This window comes from Salvelinus fontinalis, chromosome 16, assembly GCF_029448725.1.
Source record: "Salvelinus fontinalis isolate EN_2023a chromosome 16, ASM2944872v1, whole genome shotgun sequence".
Lineage (NCBI taxonomy): Eukaryota > Metazoa > Chordata > Actinopteri > Salmoniformes > Salmonidae > Salvelinus > Salvelinus fontinalis.
The window spans coordinates 34,429,682-34,446,809 of NC_074680.1; the positions used below are offsets into that span (position 1 = coordinate 34,429,682).

The 17,128-nt window shown below is 45.5% G+C and overlaps 1 protein-coding gene across 1 annotated transcript in view; it reads right to left on the bottom strand.

Annotated features, from left to right (window-relative positions):
• The window catches only part of LOC129813065 (cysteine-rich motor neuron 1 protein-like), a 190,717-nt gene that overhangs the window by 31,363 nt on the left and 142,226 nt on the right, over positions 1-17,128 (bottom strand). Inside the window, exon 7 of the mRNA XM_055865219.1 lies at positions 11,714-11,911. Within this exon, the coding sequence (XP_055721194.1) occupies positions 11,714-11,911 (198 nt within the window). The remainder of the gene's footprint in view (positions 1-11,713; positions 11,912-17,128) is intronic.

Consider the following 17,128-nt stretch of genomic DNA (forward strand, 5'->3'; position numbering starts at 1 on the left):
ATATAGACACACCCCCCCGCCCCCCGTCTTACCAGACGTAGCTGCTCTGTCCTGCCAATGCACAGAGAAGCCAGCCAGCTCTATATTATCCGTGTCGTCTTTCAGCCAAGACTCGGTGAAACATAAGATATTACAGCTTTTAACTTCTAGGGGGCAGTATTTTCACGTCCGGATGAAAAGCATGCCCAGAGTAAACGGCCTGCTACAAAGCCATAAAAGCTGGAATATGCATATTATAGATTTGGATAGAAAACACTCTGAAGTTTCTAAAACTGTTTGATTTGTCTGTGAGTATAACAGAACTCATATGGCAAGCAAAAACTGGAGAAAAAATCCAACCAGGAGGTGGGAAATCTGAGGTTGGTCGATTTTCAACTCAGCTCCTATTGAAGATACAGTAGGCTATTGGTAATGTTGCACTTCCTAAGGCTTCCACTAGATGTCAACAGTCTTTAGAACCTTGTCTGATGCTTCTATTGTGACGTGGGGCCGAATGAGAGGGGATTGAGTAAGGTCTACCAATGACCTGAACATGCGCTGACCATGCGCGTTCATGTGAGAGCGAGCTCTGTTCCATCGCACTTCTGAAGACAAATTAATTCTCCCGTTGGAACATTATTGAAGAATTATGTTAAAAACATCCTAAAGATTGATTCAATTCTTCGTTTGTCATGTTTTTACGGACTGTAATATAACTTTTTAAACTTTTCGTCCATACTTTCCGCTGGACTTGCCCGCTGGACTTGTCGTGAGTTTGGAAAGTGTACTGAACGCTAGAACAACAAGGAGGAATTTGGACATAAATGATGGACATTATCGAACAAAACAAAAATGTTTTGTGGAACTGGGATTCCTGGGAGTGCATTCTGATGAAGATCATCAAAGGTAAGTGAATGTTTATAATGTTATTTCTGACTTCTGTTGACTGCAAAATATGGCGGATATATTTGTGTCTTGATTGGGCTCTGAGCGCCGACTCAGATTATTGTATGGTTGCTTTTTCTGTAAAGCTTTTTTGAAATCTGACACAGCGGTTGCATTAGGGAGAAGGGCATCTAAAATTCCATACATAACAGTTGTATCTTTTAGCAATGTTTATTATGAGTATTCCTATAAATTGATGTGGCTCTCTGCAAAATCAAAGGATGTTTTGGAACTTCTGAACGTAAGGCGTCAATGTAAACTCAGATTTTTGGATATAAATATGAACTTTACCGAACAAAACATACATGTATTGTGTAACATGAAGTCCTATGAGTGTCATCTGATGAATATCATCAAAGGTTAGTGATTAATTTGATCTATATTTCAGCTTTTTGTGAATCATCTCTTTGGCTGGAAAAATGGCTGTGTTATTCTGTGAATAGGCACTCACCTAACATAATCGTTTCGTTTGCTTTCGTCGTAAAGCCTTTCTGAAATCGGACACTGTGGCTGGATTTACAACAAGTGTATCTTTAAAATGGTGTAAAATACATGTATGTTTGAGGAATTTTAATTATGGGATTTCTGTTGTTTTGAATTTGGCGCCCTGCAGTTTCACTGGCTGTTGAAGAGGTGGGACGCTACCGTCTCATGCACCCTAGAGAGGTTTTAATGTCCTGTTGGTAGGATATTCTTAATCGTAGATCGTCCAGTTTGTTTTCTAACGATTGCACATTGGCCAATAATACAGAAGGTAGTGGTGGTTTACCTACTTATCGGTGAATTCTTACAAGGCACCCCACCCTCCTCCCCCTTTTTCTCTGTCTTTTCTTCACACTGATGATGGGGATTTGGGCCTAGTCTAGACAAAGCAGTATATCCTTCATGTCAGACTCATTACAGAAAAATATTGATGTTTCATGAGCTTAAATAAAAGATCCCTGAAATGTTCCATTCCAAAAAAGCTTATTTCTCTCAAATGTTGTGCAGAAATTAGTTTCCATTCCTGTCAGTGGGCATTTCTTCTTTGCCAAGAAAATCCATCCACCTGACAGGTGTGGCATATCAAGAAGCTGATTAAACAGCATGATCATTACACAGGTGCACCTTGTGTTGGGGACAATGAAAGGCCACTCTAAAACGCCAAAGATGTCTCAAGTTTTGAGGGAGCGATCTATTGGCATGCTGCCTGCAGGAATGTCCACCAGAGACAGAGAATTCAATGTTGATTGGTCTACCATAAGCAGCCTCCAACTTAATTTTTGAGAATTTGGCAGTACATTCAACAGGCCTCACAACCACAGACCACGTGTAACCACACCAGCCCAGGACCTCCACATCCCGCTTCTTCATCTGCGGGATCGTCTGAGACCAGCCACCCGGACAGCTGATAAAACTGAGGAGTATTTCTGTCTGTAATAAAGACCTTTTTTGGTGGAAAAAGCTTTTCTGATTGGCTGGGCCTGGCTCCCCAGTGGGTAGGCCTATGCCCTCCCAGGCCTACCCATGGCTGCGCCCCTGCCCAGTCATGTGAAATCCATAGATTAGGGCCTATTTCATTGATTTTAATGGACAGATTTCCTTAATGAACTGTAACTCAGTAAAATCGTTGAAATTGTTGCATGACTCGTTTATATTTTTGTTCAGTGTATCTCTTAAAATGAAGTGTCTACATTTCAGTTCAGTGTATTTCAATCAGTGTATTTCAATCCATATACAGCATTTAATATCATATCGTAGGGTGCTGGCTCACCATATTTCACAGTCATGGACACCAGCACAAGGTTTAGTTATGACAGCTTTGACAAGTTCCTGCCTGATGCCTGTCACCCTGCCTGGTTGGCTGCTATCTGCTGTATGGATCTCCTCTCTGCTGAGCACAGGGCCAGGACCAGTGCTGTGCTGTGATGATAAATATGACGAGGGTTGTACAAGGCTTGTAGAGGAGACCAGACCAGGAAGTCAAAGAAGGAGTGGGGAGGAGGACATGGGAAAGAGGTTAGGAATAGGACAGGAGGAGGTAGGGAGGAGGAGGATCATAGGAGGTGTAGGACAGGGGCAGAGAGGTGGGGAGGAGGACAGGAGAAGGGAGATGTGGAGGAGGACAGGAGAAGTTAGGTGTGGAGGAGGACAGGAAAAGAGAGGTGGGGAGGAGGACAGGAGAAGGGAGGTGGGGAGGAGGACAGGAGAAGTTAGGTGTGGAGGAGGACAGGAAAAGAGAGGTGGGGAGGAGGACAGGAGAAGGGAGGTGGGAGGAGGTGGCCAGGAGGAGGTAGGAGGACGACCGGTGGAGGTGGGGAGGAGGTGGCCAGGAGGAGGTAGGAGGACGACCGGTGGAGTTGGGGAGGAGGTGGCCAGGAGGAGGTAGGAGGACGACAGGTGGAGGTGGGGAGGAGGTGGCCAGGAGGAGGTAGGAGGACGACAGGTGGAGGTGGGGAGGAGGTGGCCAGGAGGAGGTAGGAGGACGACAGGTGGAGGTGGGGACGAGGTGGCCAGGAGGAGGTAGGAGGACGACAGGTGGAGGTGGGGAGGAGGTGGCCAGGAAGAGTTACGGGGAGAACAGTCAAGGTCAGAGGAGACACCAGTGAGTAACTGCTGCTTCTTCATCTCAGAACCCAGAACCAAATCACATGTGCACTGGACAGTCTACCCAGCAAACTGGGAACATTCCCGTCTCCCTCTCTTCCAACCCTCGCCACTCAGCACATACCCAGATTGTCATGCGCCATTGCAATCTTCACTCTCATTTACATTTTACATTTTAGTAAGTTAGCGGACACTCTTATCGAGAGCTACTTACAGTAGTGAGTGCATACATTCTCTCCCACTACTCTCTCCTCTTCTGTTCTATCATCTGTCTCTTCTGATAAATCCTTCTCCCTCCTGTCTCCTGATTTTGCCATCTTCGACCCAACTCTCTTCCCTTTCCGTATCCCCTTTACTCCTGGCCGGCTAGGCACTCCCCATCTGCTCCGTGACTGAGTGACTCATCAAGCTTACAGAAGAGGGCTGCAGGCAGCTGAGCAAAAATGGAGGAAAACCAAACTTCCGGAGGACCTTTCATCCTTTCACTACCTCCTCTCTACCTTTTCTTCCTCTGAATGCGCTGCTAAAGCCACTTTCTATCACTCTACATATCAAGCTTCTGCCTCTAACCCTAGGAAACTCTTTCCCCCTTCTCCTCCCTCCTTAATCCTCCACCCCCTCCTTCCTTCCTCTCTGCGGACATCTTTGTCAAGCACTTTGAAAAGAAGATTGATGACATCCACTCCTCATTCGCCCAGCCAATTGAGCACTGATTCCACTCGCACTTAACTAACTTTCTCCCCTCTCTCTCTCCAGATGAAATGCTGTGAGGTTTGGCTTCCCGACAACCTGCCCACTCGACCTGATCCCCTCCTCTCTTCTACAGACCATCTCTGGAGACCTTCTCCCATTCCTCACTTCCCTTATCAACTTATCCCTGACCACTGGCTGCGTCCCATCTGACTTCAAAATGTCAAGAAACCCTCAACTCCTCTGACGTCAAAAACTACAGACCGGTATCCCTTTTTAATTTTTCCCCCCACAAACTTGAGCGTGCTGTCTCTGACCAATTCTCTCACTATCTCTCTCAGAACAATCTTCCTGACCCTAATCAGTCAGGCTTCAAGATTGACTGCTCTTCTCTGTGTCACAGAGGCTCTCCGCACTGCCAAAGCTGACTCTCTCTCCTCTGTTCTTATCCTAGATCTATCCCCTGCCTTCGACACTGTGAACCATCAGATCCTCCTTTCCACCCTCTCAGGGATGGGCATCTCAGGCTCTGCACACTCTTGGATTGCATCCTACCTGGCAGGCCACTTCTACCAGGTGACATGGAGAGGATCTGTGTCTGCACCATGTACTTTCACTGCTGGTGTCCCCCAGCGCTCGGATCAAGGCCCTCTCCTCTTCTCTCTCTACACCAAGTCACCAGGGTCTGTTATATCCTCACATGGTCTCTCCTATCATTGCTATGCAGGTGACACTCAACTACTTTTCTCCTTCCCTCCTTCTGACACCCAGGTGGCGACACATCTCTGCATGTCTGGCAGATATCTCAGCTTGGATGTTGTAACAGCGAATGGGGATCCATATAAAATAATAAAATACCCCCAAAAAATCCCCACCTCAAGATCAACCTTGATAAGCTGGAGCTACTCTTCCTCCCGGGGAAGGCCTGCCCGCTCCAAGACCTCTCTCCACGGTGTCCCCCTCCAAGAGTGAAAAGAACCTTGGCGTGATCCTGGACAACACCCTGTTGTTTTCTGCCTCAAACCTGTGACTTTCTCCTGCAGGTTCATGCTCTACAACATCCTAAGAGTACAATTCTACATCACACAGGAAGCGGTGAAGGTCCTAATCCAGGCAATTGTCATCTCCCATCTGGACTACTGAAACTCACTGTTGGCTGGGGTACTCGCTTGTGACATCTAAACCCTGCAACTTATCCAGAAGGCTGCAGCCCGCCTGGTGTTCAACCTTCCCAAGTTTTCCCATGTTACCCCGCTCCTACACCAACCCGAGCACTCTGTTCTGCCACCTCTGGTCTGTTGGCCCTTTCACCCCTCCCGCTCATCCCAGTCCAAGCTCTTCTCTGCCCTGGCACCCCAATGGTGGAACCAGCTTCCCCCAGAAGCTAGGACAGTAGAGTCCCTGCCAATCTTCTGAAAACATCTGAAACCCTCCCTACCTCTTCAAGTTATATATCTTGAAAACTGATTGCTGACATGAAAAACATTTTGGGACTATATTAATTAACAATGTACTAATGAAACAAATACCAAAATATTGTTTTTGGGTGGTTTTCCTTTAAGATGAATGCACTTTAAGATGTAAGTCGCTCTGGATAAGAGCTTCTGCTAAATGACTAAAATGTAAATCTGTAACAACCCCCACAGAACATTCCCCTAAGGATCTTATTTGATTTCTAGGTAATGTTAGAACAAAATGTCTTCTGGGGACATTCTTGCAACATCAGTTGAATGTTTTATACAAAAATGGTGTTATCATCAGCACAACTGGACAGTTTTTTGTTTGTTTTTAGAACTTTTGGGACAACCTAATGAATGTTCTGGGAACGTTCACAGAACCAATTTTGGTTTGCTGGGTAGTCCATCACCAGAGACTATGAATGAAATGATGCACAACATAAGTAGTAGAAATAAAACATACTGATAATGCTAATAATAACAATGCTCAATCTATTGGAAACCATTTAAAAGTAAATAGATAGTAGCCTATAGAGAGAAACATTTCATTAAACATAGGCAAAACAAAATTGTTGCTGACAATTTGGGGTCACTTTGTGATGAATGAATTCCTGGTAAACACAAAATGGCCAGGTAGGGAGGGAGAGTAGGTCTTTCTGAAAACAACGCAGTACCAGTTATTCTGGACTTGCACATTTAATTAAGCCCCAGCAGATAAAAGTAACAAAATTATAAAACCATTTTCCCCCCATCTGCTTTCCTCTCAAGGTTATTTGTCTCTGACGAACACCTCCATTCATTTATTTCAAGACTTTTAGATGTTATGATTAAAAAATGAGCACTCTCTCTCTGATTTCATTAACTAGCTAAAAACTAGGGCTAAAACAAGGTATCCCTATTAACAAACAATTGGTTGGCGGGCTGACAACAGCCTAGTGGCTACAGTAGCAGAGGCATGGTAAAAGACTATACACACAAACAGTTACAAAACACACACACACACACACACACACAAAGCACACACACCTGTTGAGGTGGGATTCCGCTATAAGTTATGCAGCATTAAGTATCGCAGAGGCTTCCAGAAGGCTTCATCCTAATATGATAGCCTTCATTTGCTTAACTACACATAGTGCATCTGGTACAATACCCACCCTGACATAAAGGGAGTGTCATATTGAGGAAACCACCTCTCCTAACAAATAATAATTATGAAATAAAAATGCATAAAGAGCTGGCCTGACTGTGGAGGAGCTAAATGAAGCTGCCGGGAGCACAAGGCCGTGTTCCCTGGGGCCGCTGGGACAAGGGCAGGGGTGTGTGTGTGTCTACTGGCTGGGAGGTACAAGGTCAGGGGTGACAGTGGCAGGACCTGGCTTGTGTTTACCTGGTTGTTCCCAGAGGCCCAGACACAGTACACACCGAGGCCCAGACCCAGTACACACAGAGGCCCAGACCCAGTACACACAGAGGTCCAGACACAGTACACACAGAGGTCCAGACCCAGTACACAGAGGCCCAGACCCAGTACACAGAGAGGTCCAGACCCAGTACACACATAGGACCAGACCCAGTACACACAGAGGTCCAGACACAGTACACACAGAGGTCCAGACACAGTACACACCGAGGCCCAGACCCAGTACACACAGAGGTCCAGACCCAGTACACACAGAGGCCCAGACCCAGTACACAGAGGCCCAGACCCAGTACACACAGAGGTCCAGACCCAGTACACACAGAGGCCCAGACCCAGTACACACAGAGGTCCAGACCCAGTACACACAGAGGTCCAGACCCAGTACACACAGAGGTCCAGACCCAGTACACACAGAGGCCCAGACCCAGTACACACAGAGGTCCAGACCCAGTACACACAGAGGTCCAGACCCAGTACACACAGAGGTCCAGACCCAGTACACACAGAGGTCCAGACCCAGTACACACAGAGGTCCAGACCCAGTACACACAGAGGTCCAGACCCAGTACACACAGAGGCCCAGACCCAGTACACACAGAGGTCCAGACCCAGTACACACAGAGGTCCAGACCCAGTACACACAGAGGTCCAGACCCAGTACACAGAGGTCCAGACCCAGTACACACATAGGACCAGACCCAGTACACACAGAGGTCCAGACCCAGTACACACATAGGACCAGACCCAGTACACACAGAGGCCCAGAACCAGTACACACAGAGGTCCAGACCCAGTACACACAGAGGTCCAGACCCAGTACACACAGAGGTCTAGACCCAGTACACACAGAGGTCCAGACCCAGTACACACAGAGGCCCAGACCCAGTACACACAGAGGTCCAGACCCAGTACACACAGAGGTCCAGACCCAGTACACACAGAGGTCCAGACCCAGTACACACAGAGGTCGAGACCCAGTACACAGAGGTCCAGACCCAGTACACACATAGGACCAGACCCAGTACACACAGAGGTCCAGACCCAGTACACACATAGGACCAGACCCAGTACACACAGAGGCCCAGAACCAGTACACAGAGGCCCAGACCCAGTACACACACAGAGGCCCAGAACCAGTACACACAGAGGCCCAGACACAGTACACACAGAGGTCCAGACCCAGTACACACAGAGGCCCAGAACCAGTACACACAGAGGTCCAGACCCAGTACACACAGAGATCCAGACACAGTACACACAGAGGTCCAGACCCAGTACACACAGAGGCCCAGAACCAGTACACACAGAGGTCCAGACCCAGTACACACAGAGGTCCAGACCCAGTACACACAGAGGTCTAGTCCCACAGCTCACACTGACTGACCCAGCCTCAGGTTTAAAGCTGATGGGCTCTAACAGGCAACAACTGCATGTCTTAAATCAACACTGCAAGTTGGTGACTACATTGGTGTAAATCAAAAAAACATTGTAAAAGTGTTTGAGTAATATTTGATATGGTAAATAGATGAGGCAATCCCATTCATTGTTTCTCAGATGATTCTAGATGGCAGTGAAATAAGTTTGAGGCCCTAACCAGTGAGAAGTGTGGGATATCTATTAAGGGTAGCCTGCTACATATCACCAATGTCAGGAGTTTTTGTTGAGGAGGCAGAGTAAGGTCATGAGAGGGATAACGATGTGAGGGCATGCATTAAACTCTGCTGCTCCCTGTCATCATAGCATATCTCTCATAGAGTATCTCTCACGTCCCCCACCAAGACACAATGGTCAATATCCCCAATAGCACAGATGGTGAAACCCATCTTACAGTATAATACAAAAACTCATCCCATCCATTAATGGAATACAAATATGAATAGGTGTTTGGGAGAAATCACATTTTGCAATTATATTTATTTTTCATTTCCCTTAAAACATTGTTAATTAGAAGTCAATCAAAGCCAAACCTATCCTAGTGACAAAAAACATTATGCCCCATAGGGATTCCATTCCCCAAACTCCTATCAGTAAATGTAATGGCTGTAAATGTGTGTGAGCCCACCTATCTATCTCAGCTTTGATCTGAAAAACCCTGGAAACATATTGCTCGAATAAGGAGGACAGAAAACACAAAAAAATCATTATCAGCAACACAAATAGTGTGCCTACTGTGAAATAGTAGTATTGAGTGAACCATTTTGAGCTTATTTCACCTATTTTACATAATACAGAAATAAAATACGGTCTATAAATGCATAAATACATATGATCTGTTATTATTCATATTACCGTTCAAAGTGCATGGCCAGGCAAGTGACGATTGGGTTAGCGTGGGAGGACTGGGGACAACATGGTGACCCTACCTGCCTCTCCCTCTCTAGGTATGAGGCTCGGTCAGTCAAAAAAACACATAATCTCTTCAGAGGCAGACAGGCACATAAAAACTTAATGGAAGGTGGTGGGGGTGAGCGTGCTCACCATGGGGTAGAGGCAACGGGACCTGCAGGCATTAAGACATGGCATGGGTCACTGCCCTCCTCTCTCCCTTCCCATCCCTCCCTCCCCCCCTCCCTTCCCTCCCTCCACCCACCCCAGGAACACATTATTGCAGACACAGGAGTGGAAATGACCCCAGGCCAGTGAAACTAGCTAACTAAGTGGAGATCTTTGCATCCTGATTACAAAACAAAACTCACCACAAATCCACTGGGTTGAGCTTGTAATATATTATGTTGCTAATTTTAAATTCCTTGTTAGTCATTGCTTTTGTTTTAAAATGCTTTGATAGTCTAATATTGGACTGTTTAATTGGAGGGAGAAGTGGAGTAAGTGGGAAATATTCATCTGTCTCATTAATGTTATGCGATTCATTTACTAATTCCCCTGTTGGTCCCTGTCAGATCATCCATCCACTGACTCACTGCATGATAGAGTCCAACTCATCTAAATACAAATACTATTTATCACAGCAGATATATCCTTCAAGTTACTGTGCGGTAAGTCAAGCATTCAAGGCCACAGTATTGAGAGTATGCTAATGCTAATAGGGGTTAACAATGTTAAGCTGTAACAATCAAATCAAAGTGTATTGGTCACACATATTTGCAGATGTTATTGCATATGCAGGGAAATGCATGCGTTTCTAGCTCCAACAGTGCAGTAATACCTAACATTACAAAAACAATGTATCCATATCTTGCATCACTGATTTTGGCATTTGCTGACTCTGGAAGATTTGTTTCATCATGACTTCCCCCTACGATGTTTTGACTGGTTATGATTAAAGACATTTTTAAACACCTATATACGTTTGGTAATAGGCCATTTGACACAGTGCTTAGTCCATAGATAGTGTTCCTGGTATACATTAGATAAGGGGTTATACTGTATTACAAACGTGGTACTTGGCTACAAAGGTAAAATAGACTATAATCAACCAAGATCTTCACCTACAGTACCATCGATCCAATATATGCTTGTGTGTGGGTGTGTGTGATATAGAAACAGGCAGCATACTACACTGCGCTAGCCCTTTGAACCTTAGATGTAATCTCATCAGTGATAGGAAGCCAGAGAGAACCTTAGAAAGATAACACAACAACTTCCCCAGATAGCTTTACAAAAATCCATAATTCAGACTTGCCTAATAAAAGATTATGATTCTGTAAGCCGCTAAGCTCACTGCTTCCACTAACCAGACAAACGAGCAACAAGCAGCAACCTAAGTCCCCAGTGTGGTCTTCCCAAACCAATATGAGAATAAAGGAGGTAATGTGGTATTCTGATACACATGCATGATGAAACTAAAGCAGTGCATGTTGGGGGAAAAGAACACCAGGGAAGATTTGTGTGTCACCGTTTGTATGCAGATTGCTGCTGTATGACACCAGCGGTAGAGGAGCTGAGGCACGCCCCTGCTAACTGAAATGATGCCATTCTGCTCAGCTTCAAATAGATGTGCCTGGATTTCCCTAGATTTCCCTGGTCGGCCTGATTAGGAGCCCTTCACAGACTACTGTTCTACTGCTATTATCTGATTATTTGGATGTTTGGATTTTTACCAGGGAGTAAACAAAGACGTTAACAGTAGAATCTGTCTGTCCACTGAGTCACACTGCACTGTCAAGTAGATAAAACATACAGACACATAGACAGGTCCATATGGCTAAAAGACAAATAAACATAAAATGTACAATACACAACGGCAGAGAGAGACAGGGGTAATGTGGAGAGAGAAAAAGCGAGAGACAGAGAAGCAGACAAACTGAAACTTAAGCTGAGAGAAAGAGGCAAAAAATGTAGACAGAGAGAAAGTAAAAAAGAGAAAGAGATAGAAACAGGCACAGCTAGCATGAGAGATAGAATTAGACAACAACTGAGTAGAGACATACTAGGAGATGCAACCAGACAGAGGCAATGAGACAGACACAAACAGAGACAGACAGGTTGAGGTGAGAGGGCATGTCAGGTGGCGGTGTGTGTTGCTCTCCTTACACACACACACACACACACACACACACACACACACACACACACACACACACACACACACACACACACACGCACACGCACGCACACGCACGCACACGCACGCACACGCACGCACACACACGCACACACACGCATACACACTTACCCTCACACACTGGACAGCACTCTCCGGGTACAGTCACTGGGTTGAGGCAGCTGTGCCCACAAGCAGCGGCCACACACCGGGAGTCACCACTCACACACTGGCAGAACGTACAGTCATCCTCACGCCAGTGGTCTCCGTGTGCTAGGATCTCCCCATTCACGTAGCAACCTGCGAAGTTCAGCATTGGGTAGATGGGGTCTGGAAAAGAGATAGTTGGAGAAAATATTGATTAAGATTAAAGACCCCAAAACAATAGAACAGGAGCCCGTAACTTGAATCCAAGATTGAATAGCAGTCGGACGTGTGTTCTTGTCTTGTCCCGTCCTGTCCCTTGTTTATATAGTTTTCTTCGTATATATTTTATATATATTTTAATCTCACCTTCCATCTACGGACTGAATATACTCTCATGCAACCCGTACCCAATGTGGTACGGATCTGCTATTTTTATACTTTAGAACCAGAACCCCGATCAGAAGCTAGCCAGCTAACTAGCTACTAGCTAGTAGTCAGTTAGCCACTGCTAGCGGTCCTCACCGTTAACTCGGACATCAGCCAGCCTCAACCCAGTCAATTCCTGCCAGTCTGAGCAAGGCGATATCAACTCAGAGCATGTCTGACTGCTTTTTCTCTACCACATCTCCGGATTCCTACCGCAAGCTCTGAACCTTTACATCGGTTCATCACAGTTAGCTAGCTGCTATCCGAGTGGCTACTCCTGGCTAACGTCTCCGTCCCGAAGCAAGCACCAGTTAGCCTGGACCTAGCCCAGAGCTAGGCCCATCTCCCGGCTAGCCAAAGAGGTCCACCAGCCAATTCTTGGGCTACAAAACCTCTTGCAAATTGGCCTGGACCCTTTACTGCTAACACGGAGCCCCGCCGATGCATCACGACTGGTCTGCTGACGTAACCGTCCGAGGTGGTTTCAACAGGCTCTTCCGTTGCGAAGTCGCCGGATGCTCATCTGCTATCCCCGGCCCGCTAGCTGTCTGAATCGCCGTGTCTCCAGCTTGCCTAGCGTAGCAGCAACTACAAAATTGGCTCCCTGACTCATCTAGTGCTACTCTTTGGACCCTACGATAACTGGGCTACACATGCCTCTCCCTAATGTCAATATGCCTTGTCTATTGCTGTTTTGGTTAGTGATTATTGTCTTATTTCACTGTAGAGCCCCTAGCCCTGTCCAATATGTCTTAGATAGCCCTTTGTTCCACCCCCCACACATTCGGTGATCTCACCTGGCTTAACTGGTGCCTCTAGAGACAAACCTCTCTCATCGTCACTCAATGCCTAAGTTTACCACCACTGTACTCACATCTAACCATACCCTTGTCTACATTATGCCTTGAATTATGCCAAACCCACTGGTTCCAGGTCATCTATAAGTCTTTGCTAGGTAAAACCCTGCCTTATCTCAGCTCACTGGTCACCAAAGCAGCACCCACACATAGCACGCGCTCCAGCAGGTATATTTCACTGGTCATCCCCAAAGCCAACACCTCCTTTCGCCGCCTTTCCTTCCAGTTCTAATGCTGCCAATGACTGGAACGAATTGCAAAAATCACTGAAGCTGGAGTCTTATATCTCCCTCTCTAACTTTCAGCATCAGCTGTCAGAGCAGCTTACCAATAACTGTACCTGTACACAGCCAATCTGTAAATAGCACACCCATCTACCTCATCCCCATATTGTTATTTATCCTCTTGCACTTTTGCACCCCAGTATCTCTACTTGCACATTATCATCTGCACATCTATCACTCCAGTGTTAATGCGAAATCGTAATTATTTTGCCTCTATGGCCTATTTATTGCCTTACCTCCCTACTCTTCTATGTTTTCACACACTGTACATATATTTTTCTGTTGTGTTATTGACTGTACGTTTGTTTATGTGTAACTCTATGTTGTTGTTTTTGTCGCACTGCTTTAATTTATCTTGGCCAGGTCGCAGTTGTAAATGAGAACTTGTTCTCAATTGGCGTACCTGGTTAAATAAAGGTGAAAAAAAAATCAATTTTGCAGAGATCAGGAGATCCCTCTTCCTCGGGTTGGTGCCCATATAATACCAGGTCAACTCTCACCCTACTTACTCCACAGACTCTCACTAGACTGTATAATACTGTAATAGATGTCATGACTCTGACCGGACATTTTCCTCTGTCAAACGGTTTAAGGAAGAAGTGAAGCAAGGAAACGTAATAAAAAAAACTTGGTTTGCTATAATCTTGGTTAACCCAGAACTAAAATATTGTGTAATTTTGTCAGATTCTCGATTAAGGTCTGGGGGCATATGTGTAAAAAAAGGTATTGTCCACAAAGATTACATCCTCGCAAATGGAAAATTCGCAGCCAAGACCCCGCCCCCAGTTTAAGACCCTTCACCCAACCTTGATACGTCCAAATAACCAGTGACGAAAACCTAAACACCGGAGCTACTGCTGCTCATTACCCCATTCCTTCCCGACAGATTCTATGGTACCAGTTATGTTTACATAAACTGAGTGTACAAACATTAGGAACACCTTCCTAATATTGACTTGCACCCTCAGAAAAGCCTCAATTAATTCGGGGAATAGACTCTACAAGGTGTCGAAAGCGTTCCACAGGGATGCTGGCCCATGTTGACGCCGATGCATCCTTCCCACAGTTCTTTGAGTGGTTGACCATTCTTGATACAGACGGGAAACTGTTGAGTGTGAAAAACCCAGTAGAGGTGCAGTTCTTGACACACTCAAACCGATGCGCCTGGCACCTACTGCCATACCCCGTTCAAAGGAACGTAAATATTTAGTTTTTCCCATTCACCATTTGAATTGCACACATACACAATACATGTCTTCATTGTCTCAAGGCTTAAAAATCCTTCTTTAACCTTTCTCCTTCCCTTCATCTACGCTGATTTAAGTGGATTTAACAAGTGACATCATTAAAGGATCATAGCTTTCACCTGGATTCACCTTGTCAGTCTATGTCATGGAAAGAGTAGGTGTTCCTAATGTTTTGTATAATCAGTGTATACACCATACAAAGCATGTGGACACCACTTCAAATTAGCGGATTCGGCTATTTCAGCCACACCCGTTGCTGACAGGTGTATAAAATCGAGCACACAACCATGAAATCTCCACAGACAAACATTGACAGTAGAATGGCTTTACTGAAGAGCTCAGTGACTTTCAAAGTGGTACTGTCATAGGATGCCAACTTTTCAACAAATCAGTTTGTAAAATTTCTGCCCTGCTAGAGCTGCCCCGGTCAAAAGTGCTGTTATGGTGACGTGGAAACGTCTTGGAGCAACAACGGCTCAGCTGCGAATTGGTAGGCCACACAAGCTCACAGAATGGGACCACCGAGTGTTGAAGCGTGTAAAAATCGTCTGTCCTTGGTTGCAACACTCAGTTCCAAACTGCCTCTGGAAGCAAAGTCAACACAATAACTGTTTATCGGGAGCTTCATGAAATGGGTTTCCATGGCCGAGCAACAGGCTTATTCGCCCAACATCAGTGCTGACCTCACTAATGCTCTTGTTCTCTGAATGGAAGCAAGTCCCGTAGCAATGTTCCAACATCTATTGGAAAGCCTTCCTATAAGAGTGGAGGCTGATATAGCAGCAAAAGTGCGACCAACTCCATATTAATGCCCATGATTTGGAATGAGATGTTCCACGAGCAGGTGTCCACATACACTACATGACCAAAAGTATCTGTCCACGAGAGATTAGGTTTGATATAAAGCTAAGGGATGGGGCTGAAGAAATGTAACCACGGTCAAGGGAGAGCAGAGCTATGGATGCAAGGACTGAATGTTCATGAGGTCAATATTACATTAATAAAAATGTTTGCTATTGTAAATGACATTTGTCCCCAAAAGTTTAGAGTTTTATAGTTTAACCCCTGGGACTTGGCCTAAATGGATAGGGGCTAATTGAAATGTTTCTTACAGAAGAAATATGAAAAGCATTATGCATAAGCATGGTAGCAATTGAAAGGGAACTGTTTGGAGATCATGGGAAAATTATTAGACCAAAGTTGAGGACACAACAGTTCACCTGACATAGGACTGAATCCAAACATTACACTGTTAATTTTATGTGAATTTTACATTTACTGTACTCTTCACCACATTTGTTGATAACAAAATCTGAAAATAATCTGTATACATTCAGAAACATAAGACTATTACTGGAAAATGTGAGAAAGGTGCAACATAAGACAAAAAAACAAAAATACAAGGGTTTGAGTGAGAGGACTAACTTGTGTCTCCAAGTGGCCATACACCTCTCCAAAGTGTGCACAGTTCCTAAGTTATTTCAGTGCACTTTTATGACAGGAAAAGTCTTGAACTCTAAGGTGTTTTTTTCTCCTGGCTGTGCCGTTGAGGAACTAGAGCAAGCACTCATGTGACAAAACTCAGCAAAAAAAGAAACGTCCCTTTTTCAGGACCCTGTCTTTCAAAGTTAATTCGTAAAAATCCAAATAACTTCACAGATCTTCATTGTAAAGGGTTTAAACACTGTTTTCCATGCTTGTTCAATGATCCATAAACAATTAATGAACATGCACCTCTGGAACGGTCGTTAAGACACTAACAGCTTACAGACGGTAGGCAATTAAGGTCACAGTTATGAAACTTAGGACACTAAAGAGGCCTTTCTACTGACTCTGAAAAACACCACAATATAGATGCCCAGGGTCCCTGCTCATCTGCGTGAACATGCCTTAGGCATGCTGCAAGGAGGTATGAGAACTGCAGATGTGGCCAGGGCAATAAATTGCAATGTCCGTACTGTGAGACGCCTAAGACAGCGCTACAGGGAGACAGGACGGACAGCTGATCGTCCTCGCAGTGGCAGACCACGTGTAACAGCACCTGCACAGGATTGGTACATCCAAACATCACACCTGCGAGACAGGTACAGGATGGCAACAACAACTGCCCGAGTTACACCAGGATTGCACAATCCCTCCATCAGTGCTCAGAATGTACGCAATAGTCTGAGAGAGGCTGGACTGAGTGCTTGTAGGCCTGTTATAAGGCAGGTCCTCACCAGACATCACCGGCAACAACGTTGCCTATGGGCACAAGCGCACCGTTGCTGGACCAGACAGGACTGGCAAAAAAGTGCTCTTCAATGATGAGTCGCGGTTTTATCTCACCAGGGGTGATGGTGGGATTCACGTTTATTGTCGAAGGAATGAGCTTTACACCGAGGCCTGTACTCTGGAGCGCGAAAGATTTGGAAGTGGAGGGTCCGTCATGGTCTGGGGCGGTGTGTCACAGCATCATCAGACTGAGCTTGTTGTCATTGCAGGCAATCTCAACGCTGTGCGTTACAGGGAAGACATCCTCCTCCCTCATGTGGTACCCTTCCTGCAGGCTCATCCTGCCATGACCCTCCAGCAGGACAATGCCAC